Source organism: Scyliorhinus canicula, chromosome 23 (assembly GCF_902713615.1).
Source record: "Scyliorhinus canicula chromosome 23, sScyCan1.1, whole genome shotgun sequence".
Lineage (NCBI taxonomy): Eukaryota > Metazoa > Chordata > Chondrichthyes > Carcharhiniformes > Scyliorhinidae > Scyliorhinus > Scyliorhinus canicula.
The window spans coordinates 12,809,039-12,835,823 of NC_052168.1; the positions used below are offsets into that span (position 1 = coordinate 12,809,039).

The 26,785-nt window shown below is 48.6% G+C and overlaps 1 protein-coding gene across 2 annotated transcripts in view; it reads right to left on the minus strand.

Annotated features, from left to right (window-relative positions):
* Window positions 1-3,151: 3,151 nt before the first annotated feature.
* LOC119956272 (casein kinase I) overlaps window positions 3,152-26,785 on the minus strand; it is an 80,027-nt gene continuing 56,393 nt past the window's right edge. For both annotated transcript variants that reach the window (XM_038783341.1, XM_038783340.1), the window contains exons 4-11: window positions 22,127-22,275; window positions 20,005-20,233; window positions 19,490-19,660; window positions 17,075-17,223; window positions 15,115-15,307; window positions 8,105-8,244; window positions 4,883-4,944; window positions 3,152-3,880 (exon numbers count right to left, since the gene is read on the minus strand). In XM_038783341.1, the coding sequence (XP_038639269.1) occupies window positions 4,912-4,944; window positions 8,105-8,244; window positions 15,115-15,307; window positions 17,075-17,223; window positions 19,490-19,660; window positions 20,005-20,233; window positions 22,127-22,275 (1,064 nt within the window). In that variant the 3' untranslated portion in view covers window positions 3,152-3,880; window positions 4,883-4,911. The remainder of the gene's footprint in view (window positions 3,881-4,882; window positions 4,945-8,104; window positions 8,245-15,114; window positions 15,308-17,074; window positions 17,224-19,489; window positions 19,661-20,004; window positions 20,234-22,126; window positions 22,276-26,785) is intronic.

Sequence of the window (26,785 nt, forward strand, 5' to 3'; positions counted from 1 at the left end):
CCATTAACGCTTGCTGGGATGGAGGCTGGCACCCAACCCACAGCACCAGCCTGGTGCCAAACCTCAGCAGTATAAACAGTAAAACAGCAGCAGCGGCTGCTGCCTTGGAAAGGAAAGTCCGCTTTACAATGCCACTCGAATCAGTTTTGACGATTCCATCAACCACAAAAACATAGGACTTCTCTCCCCCCTTCACCCCCACCCCCCTCCCCAGTCTTTAGGATCACATGGTTGGCCGGCAGCAAAGAAAGCCCTGAGCTGACGTAGGCTCCGTTTAATTTCGGACCTCTTTTTGTCCAGGTTGGTTTGGATGTAGTGCTCAGGCCGGGAAAGGGGGGGGGGGTGAAAGGGACAGCAGAGTTTCAAATTAACAGCATAAAAAAGACACTGCACTACCCACAGCACAGTCATCCCTGGAGTCTTGGTTGGATTAATACACTGCTCCTTCACAAAGAACGACGCTCAGAGCAATAATGTACCAGAGACAGACAATCTAGTTCGTAGCCCATCCTTCAGCAACTCTGTGGGGCGACTGCTTGATGCTGCCCTCCCCTCGTGCCCACCCCTCTTTTTTTTTTAAATGTTGCACAAATTAAAACTATGTTACACTGTTCGACATCGGTACTAAAGAAGCAACAGTTTTCACTTTACAATCAAAAAAAACTCGCTATTTACACAAGATACAAAAAAATCTCAAAAAAGTTATTCATGAAATACCAATGTTAAAAAAATCCATGGGAAAATAACTTAGGGATCGCGTGTATTAAATATAAAACCGAAAAAGTCATGGGGGCAGGGGGGGGAAAGAGGGATGTTAGCATCGTTGCATGGTTAATAAAGCTCCAAAAGAAAAACTAAGGCCGACATTCAGGTTTACAGTACAGAAAAGGGAAGATCTTTGCGATTATTGTATTGGCTGTGTGTGTGTGTGGGGGGGAGGAGGGGGGAGAGAAGAGGGTCACCAGGTCCAAACCAGTGGGTAAGATTCTTGAAGAGGGGCACCTGGAACGGGGGCGGTGAACCATTTTCTGCTTTGAAGCAGTGAAGTTGGGATCAGCCTTGCTTCCCCCCCCCCCCCCCCTCCCTCCTTCCCCACCGAATTAAGGGGCAATTTAGCATGACCAATCCACCTAGCCTGCATATCTTTGGGTTTGTGGGGGGGTGAGACCTACACAGACACGGGGAGAATGTGCAAACTCCACACGGACGGTGACCTGGGGCCAGGATTCAAACCCAGGTCCTCGGCGCTGTGAGGCAGCAGTGCTAACCACTGCGCCACCCTGAGTCGGTCTTTCAATGGACCCGTATTCTACGTGCAAGAATACGCTGCTACATTTCGAGTGAAGGGATAACGCCATTGCGACGGGCACGCAAAGCGCAAGGTTACCTAATGAAGTTGCTACTCTGGGGCAAACAAATGGCTTTTTCCAAAATCGGTCGAGCACGCGCTTAAGTTTGCAAACTAGGGAACGGCCGCGCACTCTACAACATCCAACTACCTGACTAACAGCCCCCCACTCCTCCCAAGAAGGGGGAATAAAAGGGACACGCGCACAGAGACACATACACAGTAGTTATTCACACATTTACTCCTGGACTGGAAAACTCCCCTCAGCAACAGCCTGGGTCTAGTTAATTATTATTTTTTTTTAAAAATGTAAACATTTCAGCGTGCCATAGCTGACAAAAACGAATCTGCATTCTGGAGTAGAAGATATTCTTTCCCTCTAAACTTAATTTTTTGATACTTTGGATCCTGCTCGAAGCAATCAGGTCTTTTCGCAACCACACCGCAAATGTTTGAAGGGCTTATGATTTTGGAAAACGTTTCCTCTTCTCTCCCCCCCCACCCCGCCTCCCAATCCCATCGCCCCCCCCCCCCCCCCCCCCCCCCCCCCAAACGTTTAGTACTCTCTGGGCAATAACTAAAACTCATCAGGGAACACTTTTGGTCAGCCATGTGATCAAAGCGGCAACACCTTCCAGGCGCTGTTGAGGAAGGTGAAAGCCTATCTCAAAAAAAAAAAGAGGAGGCAATAGAAATGATTGTGCTAAAAAGTAGAAGATCCGAGAGCAGGCCCAGCTGTGTGTTTAGCAATTTGGTACCAGATGCGGAGCACCAAGTGGAAACCCAAGCAGTTGGCCCTGCATTTGCAGTTCCTACGCCAATGCATCCCCTCCAAAATCTCATTCAACCGTAATGGCAGCCAATGTGCCATTCTCCCATTTCCCTAACCCATGCTTTCCCTTACCAGGTGTGACCACTTTACTTGCACAGGTAGCAGGACTCCCTCTGGAATCACCTCAGCCACGGTTGTTGGCAGACGGGGATTACAAGTGGTGATTTGGCAGCCCAAAAGACTAGTTTAAAAAAAAAATATAAATTTGGGCTGGCTCACGACGGAGCCGTCTTCTGGATCTTTGGCGTCTCGGAGGGAGGGGCGGTTAAGGAAATTATTCTGGGGCGGGGGGGGGGGGGGGGGGTGCTCGCAACCGGCTACGAAAATAAAAACCAGGCCGGCTCTTCTTTTTGTTTATTAAAAAAAAACACACAAAACTTAATATTGAGTGCTGGTTTGGCAAAAAAGTAATTAAACTGTAGATCACCGGGCGAGGGTGGCAAATGGGGATGCGGTGCTGAAATGTTACACACTGGATTAAAAACCTTCATCCGGATTGCCCTGCACCCCCACCCCCCCCCCACACAGAAATTTCTCTTTTTTTAAGGAAACACAATCAACCGAACACAATAAAGCTTTTAAAACAAAACCCTACAAAATAAATATATACATTCTTCAGAAATTAGCAGTCAAGGTGCTTCCAATGCCACTGGTATCGTCAACGCTATATGTACTGTAATACATACACTGGTAATATATATATATTATATATATATATATATATAGTTGACACAATGGGACAAGTTCTGATTGGACACACTCCTTGAATGAATGTTTGCGGCAGGATTTCCCCCATTCCCTTCCACGAATAGTGCCTCCATTAAAAACCTTGTTGTTCCTTTTTTGTAAAATATTTGCAAGAGTTACCTATTTAAAACATGAAAGCCCAGCCACCCCGGATACACAGAAAAGACTAGGAAGTTATTTTAATACCTACAGGGGGTCAGAATATTGAGATTTTTTGGGGGGGGGGGGGGGGGGAGAGCAAAAAAGTAGACGTCACTCGAAGCTGGAGGGCGATTCCGGAACCACTCGCCGCACCGGGAACGCCGCCCTCAATTGCAGGCCCGGGGGTTGGGGGGGTACCTTAGGCCTTTAAAAAATTCAAGCGTGCGGGGACTTCCCCAATTTGCGTTTAAAAAGAATATAAAGTATAACCAGGACAGAGACTACTACATGTCCTCAAAGGAGCTTGTCAAAACCATTTTTAATTATTTGCTTCCTCTCTCCTTTCGCTTCCGAGCATCAACTGTGCTGCGGGAGACGAGCACACACCGAGAAGGGGGGGTAATGTTTTGGGGGGGGGGGGGGGAGCGTTTGAAAGGGGGAGGGGAAACAGAAGGCTTATTTATAACTGGCTGTGTGGCAAGTTCGAATGAAGTCCGCGACTATTTTGAGGGTGGCACGCAGAACATCTTTGGGGAGGGGGCAAAATTAAATTCAGGTTTTCTTCCAAGAAAAGAAAACGTCCAAATGGGCAGGGTTGGAAGAAAGTATATAATAAATCTGAGGTGATTGACACAAGATCATTGTAAGCGTGCTCAGAGTGGAATGGAGGCCTTGCGTCCTCTATTCTCGCACAAATAAAATAGTGGGTGAATATGAGCCCTGTTCTGATATCCTCCCTGAAGGCTCCATCGCAGTGGTCAACGTTGGAGAAAATCGGCCCATCCTTGGCAAAAAAAAATCAGCAAAGGAATCTAGAGGTTGGTGGGGGAAGAGAAAAGAAAATTCAATGTCATTAAAAGCATTATCCCGCAGCAACTGGAAATGTGCCGCGCAGAGCTGGGGAATGAACAGGCCACAGAACAAGCAACATGTTCCTTGAAGATGTGCACATGAATCGATCTTGGGGAGACTGCGCGATGCTGCGCTGCTTACTGCACACAGCAAATACGAGTTAGAGGGAACACAGATCGCCGCCAAGCTCTCTCTTTTCACCCATCAACCTGCTGCAGCATGTTTCCGAGGGAACTTGGTGCCCACCCAACGGGGCTCTCAATTTGGACAGCTTGAAATCGGCTTAAACCTAACTGGCACTGAATTGGAGATGGACAGTGTCCCCAAACTAGGGGCCGCCCGCCCATTGGAGGGTGATTCACTGGCTATTGTTAGCGGGAATTCAAGCCCGGCTCCGATTAGCAATTACAACATATCTGTAACTAGCCAGTCTTTTGGGATTTCCAAGTGGATACCCAATGTTCTGCTTCTAATCAAGGCCTGGAGACCCCTATTGGAGGCATGGGCGAGGAGGACTGCACTGACCCTTCCAGCCCTGGAGGCTCTTTTGGAGCAGCAACATTATGGAGAGAGCACCTCTCCAAGTATCGGACAATTTACTTCATGATGCTGAGCCGAGACCTTCCATTCTCTACAATGCAGAAAAGCAGCAGCGGAGGGCAAGGTGAAAGAGATTGCCAATGGCCCCAAGGGGGAAGGCCCACTGCCACTCTCTTTGGACACGTTGACATGGGGCAAAAACGTAGCCTTGCTTGCACTGCCCAAATCGCAAAAGAATGGCGTGGAAGATTTGGCAGAGTTTGTCCCATTTCCCCCACCCCGGTGAAACAGTGCCGGCAGCACTCAAAGGCTCAATAACTGGCACTGAGACACAGAAGCCAGAACTCATACTTGTGCAAGGAATCCGCACCGAGGAGGCCAGAGGAACAGCCGTCGGGACGCGCGCACACGCAGCCACTTACCAAACCACCTGCTGATCGAGGGACATTAGTCACTTTGCCAGATGTTCAAAGGGCATGCTGGTCTGTTAAGAGAATGTTTACAGTGAGATTAAGGCTGGAATAAATCACCCTAAAGAAAGACGAGCATAAACCCGAGCAATCGATGGCAAAGTACTCAAAAACAGCCATTTTCGATTTCCAATCAAATAAAACATGATTATACGGAGAAAGGCCTCTATGCCCCAACACCACCACCACCATCCCCCACGAGCTTGGCATCTGGGCTCTCCTGCAGTTCAAAGCCCACTTTCTGCTGATCACAGCCAGGAGGGCCAAAGAGTGCTGACCACCGTCCCCAGGGATGGGCGAAGGGACAGAGGGGAAAACAAGCTGGGTTTCTACTCCCGATTACCATCCAACGAACCGTGCCTGAAAAGTATGTGCCCGTTGTGGTGCCGGACAGGGAAAGAATCAGTCTCAGCTGCAACAGTATGCCTGGTTAGAGAGGAGGAGGCTGGGCAGTCGGCTGAAGATACAGAGGGGTGCTGATCACCATCCACTGGACCACAAGTTCAGGCCGATATAAACAGAAATGCACACATTTTTCATTTGGAGGAAACTCGGGTTTGATTAAATAGGGGGAGGTGGGTGTGTGCGCATGTATACATGTGAGGGCCTGTAAGTGAGGTTAATCATGATCAGAGTATTGCTGCCTTTGTGGGGTTGCAACAACTCTGGGATGCACCAGCAGAGGGCCTTAAAGAGCTGTGTGACTATCAGCCTCCCCCAGCTGCAGCACTTCAATAAACTGCACAGCTCTCAGGGATTGACAACACACGCAGTTATAAAACAGATCAGGCCAATTCACATTCTGTCCTGAACCGCAAAACAAAAGCAAAAAAAAAAAAAACAACCAGCTGGAGGGCAAATGACCAACTTGTGACGACGCCAAAGTACTCGGAAATCCTCAGCTGGTCAAGTAGCATCTGCGGGAGGAGACAGAACGCGCGCGCACCCGGCGATTCTCTAGTCACCTTGCGCACGGCACCTCCTGCCATTCCAGGCGCGCTGGGTGTTGAATGGAGCGTGATTGTGTGCGCCCCCCCCCCCAACCCCCCACCCATGACGCAATCTGATTCACTCCCTCGCTGGCCGTGAACCAGCTAAGCATAATTAAAGGAACCTTCAAATATTGTTGGTGATTTGGCCCCAGCTCCCGGCAGCCCTCCTTCCCCAGATGTGATGACCACGCCCCAGGGCGGGGGGGTCAGAGGTCATTGGAGCCCCCCAGGTGCTTGGGGTGGGGTGGGGAGCTGATACCAGTGATGGGGGAAAGAGAGGGCTGATGCGGCAATGCTGGTGGTTGGGGGGGGGGGGGGGGGGGGCGGCGGCGCAGGCAGGCAGGCCTTTACTGTCACTGTAATTGGGACACCCTTTCTCGTCAGTTCTGCTGGAGGGTCATTAACTCTGCTTTGCTCTCCACGGAGGTTGCCCACCCCGTTTTGTATTTTCTGCTTTTAATTATCAACCTGTCATCCTCTCTCCGCCAGGCTTGACAAAACTACTTTTGCGCCAAGATATTCGCTTCCCGCCAGAGAAGAAGTCAGCATGTGACAATTAGCCACAGGCGAGGGAGGAAGGCTTTTCGAGTTAACACGGCCATTCTTTGCCAGACAGAATCAAACCGGGCACGGCAGGGATAAAAACCACGAGCACCGCCACCAGAGGGCAGCAAGCACCGATGGCGCAGCAGTCCAGCAGGAGCCCAAGACGACAATTGTAAAACCATTAAAATTATTGAAAGCAACTCAAGATACTCTGGTGGTGGCGGTGTTACACAAGTTCATTCAGGGAGCCGCGGGTTTCTGCGGCAGCATCCTACTCTTTTCCAAGCACGTCACAGTCAGGAGCTACGGGTTGTAATCTCGTGACAGGCCAGGAATCTCTCCCAGTCTTTACCGCCTACCAGCGGCGTGCGTTGGGAGGTTGGTGCTCAAAAACCCGTTGGGCCGCGTCACGTATGACCATCAAAGCCCTGGGGTGGGAGACGCACCCAGAGGTCCTGGCCCAGGAGGCAAAGGGGGTGCAACCCAGTGCGACCTCCTCCCAGATAGTGCACCTTCCAGCACAACTTCTTCAAGGCATGAACGGCGATGATGAGTCTACACCAGGGGTGGGCAAACTACGGCCCGACAAAGATTTTTATGCGGCCCGCCAATGAGGTGCCCGGAATCATAACCGGCATTTTTGAAAAGCCGCCGGGGAAAAGCCGCTGAAGTAAATGCGCTTATTCAATAAGCGCATTTACTTCAGCGGCTTTTCCCCGGCGGCTGTTCAAAAATGCCGGTTATGATTCCGGGCACCTCATTGGCGGGCCGCATAAAAACGCGCGTAGTGGGGTGGATGAGTGGGGCTGTCTCATTGGTCGGTTTAGTTGGGTGTGCGACCAATAGGAGTCCAGGTTACAAACAATAAGCCTTATTATTGTTTGTAACCTGGACTCCTATTGGTCGCACATCCAACTAAACCGACCAATAAGGCAGCCCCACTCATCCACCCCACTACGCGCGTTTTTATCGTTGACTCGGCCGGGCTGTGCTTCTGTCAGTGTTAAGGATCAGCGCAAGCAACTTGACACCTGATTTCAACAAACTGGTAAATGACTGAAGTCAGATGCATCATTCTCATTGACATTGTTCTGTTACTTACTGAGTTACTTTGCTTTTCAAATAAATGTGCTTTTTTTTCTTTAAAGACCTTTTATTTTGGCTATTTAAAATATTAATTATTTTACTTAATATACTATGCGGCCCTTTAAAATTGTGAATTTCTGAATGTGGTCCTTGCACGGAAAAGTTTGCCCACCCCGGTCTGGTGGCGATTCCAGGCCTCTTGCTTTGTTCATCGACTTGAGGAAAGTTAAGAATTAATCGCATTTGTGGGGGACTGTACGCGTTAGACCACCTGACAGATGCAGCAGGATCCCTTCTTTTAAAAAGGGAATTAGGGCATCAGCCTAACATGGTTCATTTATAGATTTACAAGAATGTAAACCAAATTCAAATTGTGGCAAATTCACTTCCAGGTCCCCTGCCCAGTAACACAATCGCAACGCTACCCGTGCCAACACCTGTGCCAGCTTGCCGTGCAATTTCCCCAATCTCCAGATCAAATTAAAACAGAAACCAACAGTGGGTCCTGGGAAAAACATCACGGTGACAAAGAACAGCGACAGCCCGGTACCTGTGATGCTGAAATGCGCGAGGCGTCTTGCCGCGCTGTGAGATCAGAGGAAGAAACGTTGGCGGGTGCACCTCGATGTAACCTCATGCTGACTTTGCGCTCCCGCTCGGCCCGAGAGATGGGTCTCGGTGAGGTATTTGCTGCAGGACACGGGAGAGAAAAGGAAAACGGTTGAATAGCATTTATTGCCACATGGGAAAGAGTTTGATTTTCTGTCTGCAATCAAGGCAACGTTTAAGAGGCAACGTGGTACTGGGATGTGCTGCTTGGCTGCTTCAACAGGGCCAGTAACTAAACCACTTTACAACAGTCCACACACCCTGGGCGACTTTTCAAAGCACAGACAAGCGGAGCTCCCGAGCTCCTCGCAAAATTAAGTCGTCTACACCCGATTCTTTAAAATGTTTATTCACAAACGTCTTTGTGGGACTCCTGAAGATGAAGTTCTGCCTCACGACTATTTTATACTCACCCCATTCAATATACTGGCCAAGTGACCACATTTGTATTTTTTTTTTTAAATCTTTATTGTCACAAGTAGGCTTACATTAACACTGCAATGAAGTTACTGTGAAAAGCCCCTAGTCACCACATTCCAGCGCCTGTTCAGGTAAACAGAGGGAGAATTCAGAATGTCAAAATTTCCCAGCAGCACGTCTTTCAGAGCTTGTGGGAGGAAACCGGAGCACCCGGAGGAAACCCAAACAGACACAGGGAGAATGTGCAGACTTCGCACAGACAGTGACCCAAGCCGGGAATCGAACCTGGGACCATGGTGCTGTGAAACAACAGTGTTAACCACTGTGCTACCATGCTGCCCAGATACAATTCTCGACAGTGGGGGCATCAGGGATTGTGATGAGTGTCCCATAAGGGTGGGGAAGCACATCGATTTCTAATAAGAATTCTCATCCAACAACTCACCCAGATACTTTTCCCCACTCCACAGATGATCAGTGGGTAGCCTTCATGATCAGATGGGGAGATGGCGGTGTGGTGGTAATGCCACTGGACTGGTAACCCAGACTAATTCTAGGGACACGGGTTCAAATCCCACCCGGCAGCTGGTGGAATTTTTCTGGAATATGAAGCTAGTCTCAGTGACCATTGCAGGAAAAAAAAACATCAGGTTCACTAATGTCCTTTAGGACAGGAAATCTGCTGCCCTTACCCAATCTGGCCTACCTGTGATGCCAGCACTTCATTCAAGGCAATTAGGGATGGGCAACAAATGCTGGACCAGAGAGTGACTCCCACATCAGGGGGGAAAAAAGACAGGGAACCCCGGACAATGTCACCCCTCCATAGATAGGAGCTATTATGATGATGGCGGAGTTGAGATATTTGAGATAGGGGCCTGGATTTGAGACAAAACAACAGCAGGAGGTCACACAGCATTTTTGCTGGAAGGCAGAACTTTAAAAAAGCTGTTATTTTAACAAGATAATAATTTACGGCTTAATTTTAAACTGGAACGCTTGGATCACTGGAGGGGAATGAATCATCGGGGCATGATTGCAGCAATAGAGTCATAGAATTTACAGTGCAGGAGGCCACTCGGCCCATCGAGTCTGCACCGGCTCTTGGAAAGAGCACCCTACCCAAGGTCAACACCTCTACCCTATCCCCATAACCCAGTAACCCCACCCAACACTAAGGGCAATTTTGGACACTAAGGGAAATTTATCATGGCCAATCCACCTAACCTGCACATCTTTGGACTGTGGGAGGAAACCGGAGCACCCGGAGGAAACCCACGCACACACGGGGGAGGAAGTACAGATTCCACCCAGACAGTGACCCAAGCCGGAATCGAACCTGGGATCCTGGAGCTGTGAAGCAATTGTGCTATCCACAATGCTACCGTGCTGCCTAAATAAATGGGCAGTAAAATAGCCTAGCTCATTGGAAGCACCAATTCCAAAATTAGATGCTTGGTAGTGTTTGGGAGGGAGGAACACTGGTACGTGTGCCATCTTTCACATTCTGGAGCTCTTCATAGTCAGTGACGTATGAAGGGTTGTCCCCGATATATACAGACAAACAAAACAGCCAATTTCCACACAGCAAGGCCCCCACCAACAGCATTTGATGTATACAAGCCCGACTGTGGGGAACCTTTCCTGCGCTTTGAATAATGGTGTAGGATCTTACTAATCGTACCTGAACCAGGAAGAGGGGTGGGTGGGTTGGGGTCCCCCGATTAGCCATCACAAAGACCGCTCAGCGATCACTCAGCACAAGGAACATAGAACATACAGTGCAGAAGGAGGCCATTCGGACCATCGAGTCTGCACCGACCCACATCAGCCCTCACTTCCACCCTATTTCCCGTAACCCAATAACCCCTCCTTAACGTTTTTGGTCACTGAGGGCAATTTATCATGGCCAATCCACCTAACTTGCACGTCCTTGGAGGAAACCGGAGCACCCGGAGGAAACCCACGCAGACACGGGGAGAACGTGCACTCTGCAAAGCGGGGAATCGAACCTGGCACCCTGAAGCCACAGTGCTATCCACTTGTGCGACTGCGCTGCCCCTCGAGGGCAGTGTCAGTCTAGATTGTGCGTGGTCAAGGTTATAATCTTACAATCCAACATCTGTTGTCGGGAAATGACCAGGGTCTATAATGAAGCATAGAGTGACTGAAGACCTTAAACATTTTCAGCTGATCAGAGAGAGTCAGCAGGGTTTCGTAAAGGAGAAGTCATGCCTGACGAACCTGGTAATTTTTATTTGAGAAGGGATGACCAGTGATTAGGGACGTGGACGGATGCTATTTATACAGACTTGCATCACAGAATAGGTGCACAGGAGGTGGCATTAGTTCCATCGTGTCCAGATGCAGTCTCTGTTCGAACAATTCACCTGGTACCACCCTTACCATCTCGGCATAGCCCTGCAATTTCTTTCTCTCGGCTATTTCTCTTTGCAAAGCCACGATTGAACCTGCCTCCACCACAACTCAGGCAGTGCACCGCGGATCCTAACCACTCGCTGTGTTAACAGCCGTGTCGCCATTGCTTCTTCTGCCAATTACCTCTTCATCTTGATCCTTCCACCCCCACCCACCCTACCCTCTATTTGCACTGTTGCGAGCAACTCTCCTCTCAACCATCGCTTCTCCAAGGGGAACAGTCCCAGCTTCACCAACCCATCGTCATAGTTGAAGCTCCAGCTTCTCAGAAAACTACCTGAAGGTGTTTGGTAAAGTCCTTAATTTAAAAAAAAAAAGAAGGCTTTAACAAGGTGAAGCTCATGGAATTGAGGGACAATTATTTCCGTGATTGAGAGGACAGTATAAATGGGCAGGTAAATTTGTAGGTGACCACAAGTTGCATCCCACAAGAAAGTAATCCTGAGAACTCAACTATTGACTGTATTTGTTAAAATCGACGTTTCTCTACCTAGTTCCAATCATTGCCAGGGGATCACATTTATGAGCTGCTTCTTGCTCCCACACACTCCTGCTTCCCACCCACCAGCCTCTTCCATCCCCACCGCCCCAACGACCTAGGAACTATTCTTGACCTCCTTTCCCTTTCTCACCGACACACTGCCCCACAATGGGATCCGTCTCCACGGGAAGGCCGGCGATATCCAACTTTACCTCAACTTTACCACTTACCACCTCTTCCACTCTTTTGCCAAATTATCAGGATCGCTCGGCTGACAGAAACATGGAACATAAGAGGAGGCCATTCGGCCCTTCGAGTCTGCTGCGCCATTCTAATCATGGCTGATGGGGCAGCATGGTGGCGCAGTGGTTAGCACTGTTGCCTCACAGCGCCGAGGACCCGGGTTCGATCCCGGCCCCGGGTCACTGTCCGTGTGGAGTTTTCAGATTCTCCCCGTGTCTGCGTGGGTCTCGCCCCCACAACCCAAAGATGTGCAGGCTAGGTGAATTGGCCACGCTAAATTGCCCCTTAATTGGAAAAAATGAATTGGGTACTCTAAATTTAAAAATCATGGCTGATCGTCCAACTCAGTAACCTGTTCCTGCCCCCGCTCCCCCCTCTCCAAACATCCTTTGATCGCTTTCGCCCCAAGATTTATATCCAACTCCTTGAAAACATACAATGCTTTGGCCTCAACTGCTTTCTGTGGTAGCAAATTCCACAGGCTCACCATCTCTGGGTGGAGAATCTTTTTAAAATTATTCTTGATCGTCATAAGTAGGCTTACATTAACACTGCAATGAAGTTACTGTGAAAATCCCCTCATCGCCACACTCCAGCGCCTATTTGGGTACACAGAGGGAGAATTCAGAATGTTCAAATTACCGAAGAAGCACGTCTTTCGGGACTTGTGGGAGGAAACCAGAGCATCCAAAAGGAAACCCGCGCAGACACGGGGAGAACGTGCAGACTTCGCACAGACAACGACCCAAGCCGGGAATCGAACCCGGGACCCTGGCGATGCGAAGCAACAGTGCTAACCAATGTGCTACCGTGCTTCCCAAGTTTCTCCACATCTCAGTCCCAAGTGGTTTATCCAATATCCTCAAACTGTGTCCCCTGTTCTGGACACCCCCACCATAAGGAACATCCTTCCTGCATCTACCCCTGTCTAGTTAGAATTTTAAAGGTTATGAGATATAATCCAAACTGAGTCAACCTCCTTTCACATGTCTGTCCTGCCATCCCCAGGAATCAGTTTGGTAAACCTTCACTTCACTCCCTCCAGGGCAAGAACATCTTCCTCGGATATGGATACTAAAACTTGAACTTGAGATCATTCAAAACGCTGCTAAGCTGTCCCTAATTTGTACAAGTCCTGTGCATCATCCCCGTCCTCATGGGCCTAGATTGGTTCCTGGTTGAGCAACTTTATTTTAAAATTCAAATCCTTGGTTTTGACATCTCTCCTCTCCACTGGGCCTATAAGCCCTCTCGCATTTTATACTCTAATTCTGGTCTTGTTTCTAAACCATTCCATCAACAATGCCCGTTCCTTCAGCTGCCGAGAGCCTAAATCTGGACCATTCCACCTCTCTCTTCTCCTTTTAAGAGATTGCATAAAGCCTCTGGTCAAGCTTTCAGGCATCTTCGGCAATAGTTCACGCAGCTCAAGTCTTGGGCTGCTGCATAACGTCTGCAAAATGTTTTAACGACACTGTGGGTCGCTCTTTTGCAGCTGGCAACAGCTGCAGATGTCTCAAAAATTGCCATTTAATTACCAATGGCTGCATGGGATGAGGCAGAGGACAACATGTTCGGGTTTGCTGATGACACAGCCACAGGGTGCATCTTAAGTATCGGTGGAATGATAAAATTGGAGACGGTAATAGATTAACCGGAGATTCAAAACTGCAGCAGGTGGATTTCGATACCAGCAAACACAAGGTCACTTAACTCAGAAATAGGATAGAACAGGGCACTCTTGAAAGCAGTGAAAGGCTAGAAGCAGTGGAGGTCCGTAGGAATTCTGGGGTTCCTGTCCATAGATGGTTAAAACATCTTAGGCAGGGACAAAGCTAAATGTTGGTCTTCTGAATTCAGAGCACGAGAAAATAGGGCCAGAAGTGATACAAGTACGCAAAGCCTTGGTTAGACCACCCCTGGAGTATTAGCAGTCCTGAACACCATACTTTAGCAGGAATATATTGGTCTGGGGAGGAAGTACAGCGAAGATTTACCTGCATGACCCAAAAGCAAAATGCTTTTGCAGATGCAGGCAGTCCAGAACAGAAAACATTGGAAATGCTCAGCAGTGGGTGACGTGTGCGGAGTACATCCAGCATTTTTTATTTTTCTTTCAATCAGAATGATACCCGGACCCCAAAGGTTTAGCTTTGGGTGGCGCGGTGGCACAGTGATCAGCATTGCTGCCTCCCAGCACCAGGGGCCTGGGTTCAATTCCAGCCCCCAGGTGACTGCCTGTGTGGAGTTTGCAACCCCCCCCCCCCTCACCCGTGTCTGTGTGGGTTTCCTCCCACAGTCCAAAGTTGTGCAGTTTAGGTGGGGTTACAGGGATAGGGCAGGGGAGTGAGGCTCTCTTTCAGAGGGTTGGTGCAGACTCGATGGGCCGAATGGCCTCCTCCTGCATTGTAGAAGTTCTATTCTATGCGATCTAAGAAAATATATAGCATATTTCTTATTTTTTGTGCTATTAAAAAACCCTAGGTTCAAATATATACATACAGGCAGTGTGTCTGCCAAAGCTGTGATTGAGTGGCAAAGGTGAGGAATCATGGATTTGACCCATTTACCTTTTTACATATAGATGACTAATGGAATATTGTTCCTTGGGGTGTAGATCATTGATGAAGTAGTGTTTAATCCTAGCAGGTCATGGGACATCTTAGGTGGGATACACATGATGCAACTAATTGGAAGAGACAGGTCTGTCTGTGGTTTTAGCAGTTTGCCACAGGACTGGATGAGAGTCTGACACGACAGATGGATTTTCATACTGTTGTAGAAAGTGCCTCTCTCCAAAGGTCTGCATAGAGAAGAGCAAGTAACTGAATGCTAACTTTATGAATGGACGTTGAGCTGCATTGGGTTGCTTTGTTCGAATATTAGTGGCAGGTGTAGATGGCGAGCTAAGTAAAAAGAAAAACTCTTAAGAAGTGTTCAACTGTTAACTGTAAAGTTATTTCTTTGGTGTTAATGTGGCTAGTTCTCGGCGTACAAGATACCTATGGGCCAGAGTTTTCACTACTCAGGTGAAGCAAATTATGTTGGGTCAATTATTAATTTACACCAGAGATAAAAGTTTTGTTAGCTAAAAAGTAGTAACAGATATTGGGCAAAGGCAAGTATCCAGAATTAGGTCACAGATTAGTCATAATGGTCAACAGGTTTGAGGGGCTAAATAATTCTCCCCGTCTCTAGATAGAGACAGGAGACTGAACCCACAATCTAAGAGATCCGCTGCAACAATGCTTTCAACCGAAACAAAAAATGAAACGGTGTTGAGATAAAGTAACCAATTGCTTAGGGTCTGAATGAATATCAAAATCAGCGAGCGGAAAAGGAGAGGGTGAGCGAAAGAAAATACTGACCAGATTGCTGTGCCCGAGATGCCTGGGTCGGCAGCACCGCATCTTGTCCGTTCCGTAGCCGGTTACCCACTGCCCCAGCCCCCGTTCCAGGCGGGAGGACTCGTGTTGCTGAACTGCGCGTCTGCACCACACGCTCTTCCCGTTCGTGCTCCCGACGCTCCCGTTCGCTTTCCTCTGGGGTCCGCCCTGCGCCCTGCAAATATCAGGAACAAAGATCACCAGCCGCACATTGAACGCCACCGCAATTTATTTTGGATGGGCGGGGGGGTCAGGGTGGAAAGAAGCAATGCACCAAAGACACAGACACACACAATATTAATAATAAAGGGCAAAGTAACAAGTGCTATGGGTAAAGAACGGGATAGCTAAACGTTCAGGGCTATGCTGCGGAGGGAGGGGGGGGGTTGTTGTTGACTGTGGTGTACAGGCTTGTCACCACGTCAAGGGAAAGCCATTTGGCAATACATCGCCACGAGGTGAATCAGTGAACCCTGTGAATCAGGCAAGGCAGAGCTGAAGAATCTTCTGCTGCAATTACTCAGAGCCATGTGACTTGCCAGCTTAACTAAAAATAAACAGGACAAATTGGTGGCTGCTGACCAACAGGGACGGGCTCCTCTTTGCTGGAGGCTCAGCTCCTTTTGGATCTCAATGTCTGCCCACCCACCCCCCTCTCTCTCTTCTCCCCCCCCCCCTCTCTCTCTTCTCCCCCCCCCTCTCCCCTCCTCTCTCTCTTCTCCCCCCCCTCTCTCTCTTCTCCCCCCCCTCTCTCTCTTCTCCCCTCCCCCCCCCCCCCCAAGTCATAAAAGCAGACCGTAATCTTTTAAAGCACAGAGATATCTTTCCCATTTAAACATTTTTTACTTTTAAAAAAAAATGATAGCATTTTTGAACAGTAGCACCTCAAAACATAATTCTGTTAAAAGAAATGATTGCACATACATAATGCTTTTCTCAACCATGGGACATCCCAAGACACTCAACTGCTCAGAGACATACAATGTGAAAATCACTAAGTAATTGAAAAAAATTAATATTGTCACTCGCATTGACCAGGACACCGGAGAGAACTACAGTATCCTGTTCTTCAGGCTGGATTGGATTCGATTTATTGTCACGTGTACCGAGGTACAATGGAAAAGTATTGTTCTGCATACAGATACATAAAAAAAAACACAGGGCTTGCATAAATATTCAATGTAAATCCGCATCATAGAATTTACAGTGAAGGAGGCCATTCGGCCCATCGAGTCTGCACTGGCCCTTGGAAAGAGCACCCTACCCAAGCCCATACCTCCACACGATCCCCACACCTCCATCCTATCCCCGTAACCCTACCTAGCCATTTTTGGACACCCAAGGGTAATTTACCACGGCCAATCCACCTAACCTGAACATCTTTGGACTGTGGCAGGAAACCCACGCAAACACGGGGGAGAACGTGCAGACTCCGCACAGACAGTGACCCAAGCCACGAATCGAACCTGGAGCTGTGAAGTAACTATGCTAATACATAAACACAGTGAAGGACACAGAGTGTTTATGGACCCCCTGCTTTAAAGTCTGATTTGAAAAGGGGCACCTCAAACAGTCCAGCACACTCGGCACCTCACTGCAGCGAGGGCCTAGATTTTGGACTCCTTAGTCCTTGCAAGTAGGCCGTGAACCCACAACCTGAGGCATGAGTGCAGCCTGAGCCACCGCACCTGCCAAGCAGGAAGATACCCGGAGGTTGCAAGAGGTGCGGCGCAATTTCATGCTCTTCCTTGGCGTGGCAACAGGGGCTGCTGCAGCTCAGAGGCATCCGCCTTTGCACACAAAACGCTTCAAGGCGCCCGGAAAGGGCTGACGACGCACGCTTTCCTTGCGGTTAAAATCCAAGGGAAACATTTCGGAAGGGGAAAGAAGAAACGCATTTCCGGCACAAAAACATACACGTGTGAGACACCCGACAACTTACAAACTTCAGCATGTTCCAATCAAAAACGTAGTCGTACGAGAAGCCCTGTCTGTGGAACAAGTTCCTGAAAAGCTGGCGCAGGTACGAGTAATCGGGCTTGTCATCAAAACGTAAGGAGCGACAGAAGTTCAGGTAGGTAGAAAACTCAGCTAAGAGGGGGAAGGGAGGGGGGTAAAATTTTAAAAAAAGATTAGGATCACAGAAATATCGAAACAGACCGATCAGCTGAGAAATACTGGAAGGAACAGAGTGATAAAACGGCAGGCAGGAGGATCGGAAGCGATGAGCAATCATCGATTGAGCAGGATGGGAGGAAAGGGCGGGGGAGGAAGGGGGGGGAGGGGGGGGGGGGGGGGGGGGGGGGGGGCCCGAAGGGTGTGCAGGTAAAGAAAATGCACAGACCTAGGCCACAACCAGCAAATATTCTCTCCCACCTCGTCCACAATCAATCGTCCATCAGGTCAAAAGCCAAATGCTGAACAGAAGATGGAAGCGGGGGCAGTGCAAGGCTTCAAGGGGTGAAGGCTGAAGGGATTTCCCAATTGAGAGGAAAGGATTGGCAGGCAGGACCTGTCGCAATCAACCTGGAATTTGCCGAGGGTGGAGGGGGTTGGGAAATATTGGAGCAGCACAGAAATCAGGATGGCTTTAAATTAGCAGCAAGAAACCACAGCTTTATTCACGATAAATCATGGACGAGCAAATTTTGTCTTTTGCAGGACTTTCAACCCATTCCAATCTATGGTAAAGGGATACATTTGGGCAAAAGGCACATAATCTGAAACCATTATGCCGACGATAAGACCAAATGCTAAAACCACAAGAGGTTAAATCCACCTGTATACTTACAAACAGGAGACTGCCCCTTAGAAATGCTATGAGAAATCAATACAAATTTAAAAGTTAAGTATCAATTTAGAAACTTGCCCCGCAGACTCATCGCCTGCAATTTTATCCTCACACTTGATTTTCATAGATATTTAGGGAAGAAACAATCACGACAGCAAGAAACGCATACCTGTACTAATATATAGTTTCGACCTATGGCAGCCCAATGTATTACTATAGGTGAAGCCAGTCGGGTCACCATATTATTAGGGCATTCAAAGACATTGGGTTATTTTGTATGGAAATAGGAGGGGGGAAAAAGCCATTGACCAGAGGATATAGTACATTGGTCAAGGGTTTCATTACAGCTCAGCAACGGTTCTGCTAGGTTAATGATAGGAACCGGGAATTATATGCACTGGAGCTGTACAATCCCAGGACAGATTGAGATGACAACATCACGCCACCATGCCTCGTCTTCAGCAACATTACATCAGGTTAAAAATGACGGTGACTTCCCCAACAGCGCCCATTCAATTAACAAGCTACCCGACTCAAACAAACTGGTGACATGGTGAATTCCCTGCTAAACCCTGTCGAACAGCTCAGCAAGCCACTGTAAACCTGGCTTATTTCGGGGTCAGCAGCGGCAAGGCAAGAGGAGAGCAGCCTGACGGGGGCATGATTTGGAGGCATGTAGTAACACAGAGCCTGTGGAGAAGTGCATCGATGCCCTACTGTCAACTTCCCTCGAGGAGCATTAGCGTACGAGCTCTCGCCTAAGGCACGCATTTTATATACATACCGTTTGCTGCTGCACTAGGCTGTATCAATTCCCCCATGTGTCGAGTCCAGAGCAATTAGCCGGAGCAGCAACACATTCATGTTAAATGTATATTAAATGTCAGGCCAGCAGGTTGGCACAGCGGTTAGCACTGCTGCCTCGCGGCTCCAGGGAACCGGGTTCAATTCCGGCCTCGGGTGTACAGGCTAGGCAGAGCTATGGGGATAGGGTGGGAGTGTGTGCAGAGGTGGGGGTGCTCTTTTGGAGGGCCGGTGCAAACTCGATGGGCCGAATGGCCTCCTGCCGCACTCGAGGGATTTTATGGATTCCTCCGCGGCCTGGAGCCTAGTGTACCAATATGGCTTCTCCATTCTTGGAATCATAGTGTACAGGAGGCCATAGAGTTAAACGAGTCTGCACCGACTCTTGGAAAGAGCACCCTACGTAGGCCCATGCCTCCACCATGACCCAGTAACCCCACCTAACCTTTTGGACACTAAGGGCAATTTAGCATGGCCAATCCACCTAACCTGCACATCTTTGGACTGTGGGAGGAAACCGGACCACCCGGAGGAAACCCACGTAGACCCGGGAAGGAAGAGCAAACTCCACACACCCGAGGCCGGAATCGAACCTGGGTCCCTGGTAGCGAGGCAGCAGTGCTGACCACTGTGCCACCGAAGGAAGGAAATACCAGGGTTCGGGGGATCTCATCCGCACCGATCTCAAAACACCCGGCGACCACTACAAAATTAGGAAACCCGTAGCCACCAGCTTAAAACGAAGAGGAGGGAGGCACTCACACGGATAGCTCTTGCACAGCACTTCGATTGGAGTCGACATCTTTTTCTCGCTGATACGCTCATACTTCTGCCGTTTTGTGGCTGCTTTGAGTCCCTGCCATGGCAACGAGCCCAAGTTAAAATACATCAGGACGTAACCCAGTGATTCCAGGTCATCACGGCGACTTTGCTCTGTGGAGATTTTTTTTCATTTAAAAAGTCAGGAGCCAAGATTTACTCGGAATAACTAGCAGTGGCATTAAGGGATTACTCTCATAAATCTATTACTTCCAAATTCTGCACATCAAGCCTCTCTCTCCTTGCGTTTATAGCATAAAACTTTGAACAAGACACGTCAATCAATCAATCAATCTGGCTCGCTGCCTCCTCGACTCCGTCCCTCGCCTATCCACCTTCACCCAAGATTACAATTTCCCCCTGCTAACTTTTCCCATCCGTTAATATCACCCGAACTCTCCGGCAGCCCCCTGTCCCGCCAAGTACGACATTGGGCCTCGCCAAGGCCACTCGCTCACCGATGCCCAGATGAGTGTTGATGGAGGCATATCGTGCCGTGCCGGTCAGATTCTTGTTTTCCCGGTACGGGATGTGTTGGTGAGTCCGTGCGTCGCGGTACTTCTTGGCCAGGCCAAAGTCAATGATGTAAACCAGGTTCCCCTTCTTGCCCAGGCCCATGAGGAAGTTGTCCGGCTTAACGTCACGGTGGATGAAATTTTTGGAATGAATGTACTCGATTCGACTGATCTGGGGGGGAAACAATTAAGCCAAGTGTGCAAAAATCAGGTATTCAGTAATCTGCTCGTTAAGGTTAATACATTAGCACACAAGGATTTGCCACGCTGATCCTTACATTGGTTTTGCTTCTTGTGACAGACTTCCTGTCGGCGCACTATTTACCAATGTTTCAGGCACTCAAAGCTTTACATTTCCTGCAGGCAGGCTTCCTCATTACTACTTTCGGTTCGGCCCGTGGACACCAAGATGCAATTCTGCATTTCAGGTTTCAGAATGGTTCCCACGCAGCCTTCTTTTTAAAATGGGAGGGTTTTCAGTTATCAGCACAAGAAAGGTGGTGGCGTCAGGCCCTTGCACTCCAGGGGAGGTGGTGGCGTAGTGGTATTGTCACTGGACTAGCAATCCAGACACCCAGGGTAATGATCTGGAGACCACGGCAGAGGGTGAAATAAAAAAAATCTGGAACTAAAAGTCTAAACGATGACCATGCCGACTGTCGAAAAAAAAAACAATCTTGTTCACTAATCATAGAATTTACAGTGCAGAAGGAGGCCATTCGGCCCATCGAGTCTGCACCGGCTCTTGGAAAGAGCACCCTACCCAAGGTCCACACGTCCACCCTATCCCCATAACATAGTAACCCCACCCAACACTAAGGTCAATTTTGGACACTCATGCAATTTAGCATGGCCAATCCACCTAACCTGCACATCTTTGGACTGTGGGAGGAAACCGGAGCTCCCGGAGGAAACCCACGCAGACACGGGGAGGATGTGCAGACACGGCACAGACAGTGACCCAAGCCGGGAATGGAACCTGGGACCCTGGAGCTGTGAAGCAATTGTGCTAACCAGCATGCTACCGTGCTGCACACTCCTTCTGGTGCGCACGTAGTGACACACGTGCACCACATATACATCTGTAGCCAAGACTGGGGAGGGGGGGAAATTAAAATAAAATTTAGGTGACAAAGCTCAAGATTGACACCAGCAACTCGGGAGAAATCTGGGTCAATTTACGTTTCCTTTTTTCAGACGTTAACCGCCATCTTTCCTTCTACTTCCCCCGCCTCCCGGGAAGGAAATCTGCCGTCCTTACCTGGTCTGGCCTACACATGACTCCAGACCTGCAGCAATGACTCAATGAGGGAGTTTAGGGATGGGCAGCAAATGCAGGTCCACTTCCCAAGAACGAATAAAATAACGTATCAACTTTGCAGTTGGGAATGCGTGAGCAACATGAAACTAGAAACTTCAGCAATAGGCAGGAGGTGGGAGGCAGAGCCTGAGGCAGCAAATGGGCGGCAAGAGAAATTGAAAGAATAAACAGGGGGAGTGAAGAGACAAAAAAAAAAAGGGGGGAGAAGGAGAGAAGAGGATATTCTACAGCTTAGGGCCTCAGCAGATGGAAGGAGGTATGGCTGCCAAAAATGGGTGGATAGAAATCAGGAGGAACACACATCTCAGAAGGCTGCAGATATGGGCGAGGGGAAGACAAGGCATCCATGGCTGACGAGGGAAGTCAAGGACAGAGAAAAATATTAGCAATGATCGAATGGCGGGGCAGACTCAATGGGCCGAGCGGCCTAGTTCTGCTCTTATGTCTTATGGTCTTACATATAGGGATTAAGGGCAGACTCAATGGGCCGAGCGGCCTAGTTCTGCTCTTATGTCTTATGGTCTTACATATAGGGATTAAATGCAGGATGAGAATTGTTGAAGAGGCACAGTAAGACCAGGAGCAGGAGGGTGCGGGTCAATGAGGACAAGAGTGACAAGCAAACGGGGCAGAATTAGGATACAGACATCGGGATGGTGCCAGTTACAGCCCATGCTACTCCTCCCCATTTTCCAGACGCGTTGCTCAAATTTAGCCACACATTAAAACACGGAAAATCCGTACCATCTGGTCTGCAAGGAGGAGCACAGTCTTCAGACTGAACTTGCGGGAACAGAAGTTGAAAAGGTCTTCGAGACTGGGACCCAGCAGCTCCATCACCATCACGTTGTAGTCCCCCTCTGCGCCACACCATTTGATCGAGGGAATCCCAACTGCAGGAGGCAGAATCAAAAGCCAGGTTACCAAGGGGCACACGTTACATTTTGCAAAGTGAGCGGCAAGTTAAAAATGACAGGAAGAAAAATACATCTGCGTTCGTTGGAGCTGCACAATTGCCTTTGCTGCTGCAAACAAGACTTGCCTGCTACTTCAGCCACGACCAACTTCCTAACAGTGCAGCGTGCACCTATGATCCAGTTCTAAAGCCAGGCAATGGACTTGGATTACAAGAGCAAAGGGAGATGAAGGCGTTATGAATGTACGTGGAAAATCCACACTAGCAACCCGGTTGAAATCAGAATTCATTGCTGCACACATTCATGCATACAGGCTCTCCAGTTCAGAATGATGTAATGGTGCCAGCTGGTCTGCTGCAGCAGGATTTCAGCAACATCTTAAAAAACAAAACACACGCATATATCACAAGAGGCCATGTGCCCGGGCATGCGAGGCTTTGAACAGGAAATGACATGCTCAACTATTTGAATCTGGAAACCTTCAGGTGTCGAGACAGCACTTTGGAGGAAAGCTCTCCACTTTTATTGCCCAGTGATAAATGTTTTTTAAATTGTGGAGATTAGTTTCTAGTCATCCCAATAATTGCACACACACACTCTCATTGCCACACACACACACACACTCGCTTGCCCGTTAGTCAAGTTCTACCGCACTGTCAATCCCAATCTTGCATCCCATTCTCATTTTTATTAATTAAGGCATTTATGATTTTATAACAAAAGATACACTTGCAAATGTAAACATAATTCAGTACATAACACCCCCCTCAACCAACAACCATACCCAGCCAACATGGCTCATACACACAATTCCCCAGTCCCTCCATCTCCTCTCACTGATCCTGCCTTAACTAACTCCCCCCTACCCCCCTCATTCTCTAACCGCCCCCCCTTATTGTATCTGCTGACAGTTTTGTTCTGCCCGAAGTCGGCTGCCACCTCCGAACGAACATTGATCCTCTCAGGGCAACTCGTACATTTCCGCCAGTCCCTGAAGTACTCTATCCCCACCTGTCGCCACCCCCGGAACCTGGCATCCAAATCGCCGGCGCAAACCTATGACTGTCACATATTGGCACCCATCGTGTCATGCCCGCCCACCCAAAGTGTTACCTGCACTGGTTCCAAACTTGCAATGCTGAGATCATCACCGAGCTCACGAAATGCCAGAGCAGCGAAAACGGAAGAGACGCCAACAACAGTGACCTGAAACCCACCCCCCTACATGACGTAGCCTCTCCCCACTCCCACGCCGACCCCTCCTCCACTGCCCATGTTCTAACCATTGCAATATTCGCCGTCCAGTAATAATTTATCCAACACAGCAACGCCAGTACCCTACCCCTCCCCAAAAGATGTGAAGGTTCTGGAACATGAAACAAGAACCTGGACAGCACTGTCATTTTAACCGTCTGCACGGGTCAGAGGTGTACAGCAGAAGATCGTCCGCTGTGTGAGACCCTGTGCTCCACCCCACCCCACTCAACCCCTCGATGCCTAGTGCCATTGCCAACAGCTTTATCACCAGAGCAAAAAGCAATAGGGAGAGCAGGCACCCCTGCCTCGTTCCCACATTCAGCCCGAAGTACCCCAAACTTGTCCTATTCATCTGGACACTAAGCCAAACCCAATCCATGAAACCTGGCCTAACCCGAATCCACCCAGCACCTCGAACAAATATGCCCACTCCACCCGGTCAAAAGTAGTCTCCGCATCCATTGCCATCACTACTTTTGGGCAAGAGAATTCTAAAATCTCATTAACCACTCGAGAAATCCCCCCCCCCCCCACATCTGTTCTAAATGGGCAGCCTTTCTAAACCTTGGCTTCAAGTTCTAGATCTCTCACTTGAGGTAACAGCCTCTCCATATCCACCCCAACCAAGACCCCTCAGGATCTTCTGTGATTCAATCAAGTCACCTCCTATCCTTCCAAACTCCAGCATGCATCTATCTACATTCTCTGTTCCTGGTCAGGTCAACAAAATCTGGAAGACTAAATACTTCAGGTTTTCACCTTCCATCAAATTCTGCAATCTCAACATATTTCTTCAGAAAGGTTTGCAGTGCAATTCTAACAAATTCCCCGTCCTCTGCGAAGAGGACTGATAGAAGGAGTTTGTGGAACTCATTCTGATGTGGTTAGACCCAGTTTCACGGAAGAAATAAAAACGCATTTCAGTGACCCTGGCGCACCCATTTTAAAATGTCGTTGCAGTGGTACTGCCGCTTGACTAGTAATCCAGAGGCCCACGGTACAGCTCCAAGGACCAGTGTGCAAATCCCCACCACGGCAGGTAGTGGGATTTAAAACTCAAATAAAACGCCTGGGATTAAAGGTCTAACGATGGCCATGAAACCATTGTCAATTGTAAAAAAACCCCACAAAGGTGCTTTCGAGACAGAAATCTGCTTTCACCACCTTTTCAGCAAGAGTTCGAGGGAGACGCAAACCTCAGGAATTTTTTTTTCAGTTTTTCAACGGGGACCCCTTGTGTTTAAACCGCGCGGCTCCTGGTTCCAGATTCTCCCACAAGAGGAAGTATCTTCTCCACATCCACCCTGACACGGCCACAGTTTCGATCAAGTCACTCCAAACACCAGCAGATCCGTGCCTAGCCTGTCCAATCTTTCCTTAAAAGGCAATCCGTCCATTCCTGCCATTAATCTGGCAAACTTTCTCCAATCTGTACTTGCATCCTTTTTTTCTTTTAAATAAAGGTGACAAATACTGTACACAGGACTCCCAACAAAATGTGTCTGTCTAGCACCCTATACAACTGAAATATAACCTCCCTACTTTTGTATTAATTTCCCGTCACATCAAGACCACAAGACATAGGAGCAGAATTAGGCCACTCGGAACATAGAGTCTGCTCCGCCATTCAATCATGGCTGATATTTTTCTCATCCCCATTCTCCTGCCTTCTCGCCATAACCCCTGATCCCCTTATTCATCCAGAACCTATCTATCTCTGTCTTAAAGACGCTCAGTGAATTGGCCTCCGCGGCAAAGCGTTCCACAGATTAACCACCCTCTGGCTGAAGTAATTCCTCCTCATCTCGGTTTTAAAGGATCGTCCCTTTAGTCTGAGATTGTGTCCTCTGGTTCTAGTTTTTCCTACAAGTGGAAACATCCTCTCCACCTCCACTCTATCCAGGCCTCACAGTATCCGGTAAGTTTCAATAAGATCCCCTCATATCCTTCTAAACTCCAATGAGTACAGACCCAGAGTCCTCAACCGTTCCTCTTACGACAAGCTCTTCATTCCAGGGATCATTCTTGTGAACGTCCTCTGGACCCTTTCCAAGGCTGGCACATCCTTCCTTAGATATGGGGCCCAAAACTGCAATACTCCAAATGGGGTCTGACCAGAGCCTTATACAGCCTCAGAAGTACATCCCTGGTCCTGTATTCTAGCCCACTTGACATGAATGCTAACATTGCATTTGCCTTCCTAGCTGCCGACTGAACCTGCACGTTAACCTTAAGAGAATCGTGAACAAGGACTCCCAAGTCCCTTTGTGCTTCTGATTTCCTAAGCATTTCCCCAACAAATGATAATACCCTATTGCTTTCCTAATTATTTGCTATACCTGCTATATACTTGCTACACCTGTATACTAGCTGTTTGTGATCATGCACTAGGACACCCAGATCCCTCTCCACCTCAGTTCCGCAATCTCTCGCCATTTTAGATAATGGACAATTTCACATTTTCCGACATTATATTCCATTTGCCAGATCTTTGCCACTTAAACTATCTTTTTGTGGCCTCCTTATGTCCTTGATGTTGGGTCTGGTTTAGCACACTGGGCTAAATCGCTGGCTTTTAAAGCAGACCCAGGCAGGCCAGCAGCACGGTTCAATTCCCATACCAGCCTCCCCAAACAGGCACCGGAATGTGGCGACTAGGGGCTTTTCACAGTAACTTCATTGAAGCCTACTCTTGACAATAAGCGATTTTCATTTTCATTTCATTTCCTCTTCACAGCTTACTTTCCTATCCGTCTTCATGTCACCAGCAAATTTGTCAACCATCCCTTCAATCCCTGCACTCCCAAGTCATGTCTAGAAAATGTAAACAGCGGAGATCCCAGCACCAAGACCTGTGGCTTACCACTCATTACATCTCGTCAACCTGAAAAAGATCCACTCTCTGCGCCCTGTTTGTAGCCAATTTTCCTCTATGCCAATATATTACCCCTCACACCAAGAGCTTTTATTTTCCACAATAACCGTTGATGTTGCTTTCTGGAAATCTAAGTACAGCACATCCACTGGTTCGCCTTTATCCCCCTAAATTGTCAGGGTGCACTGATTTAGGCCAACGGTCACCTCCATTCTACAGAGCAAGGGCCAGAATCTGCCACACTGCCGGATAGGTCGTGGCTGCACAAGGCCACCCAGTCATGGCTTCCGGTGTGCACCATGGAGTAAGTGGTCACACACAAGGCAGCTCCTGCCCAAGGTTACAGAAAAGAGC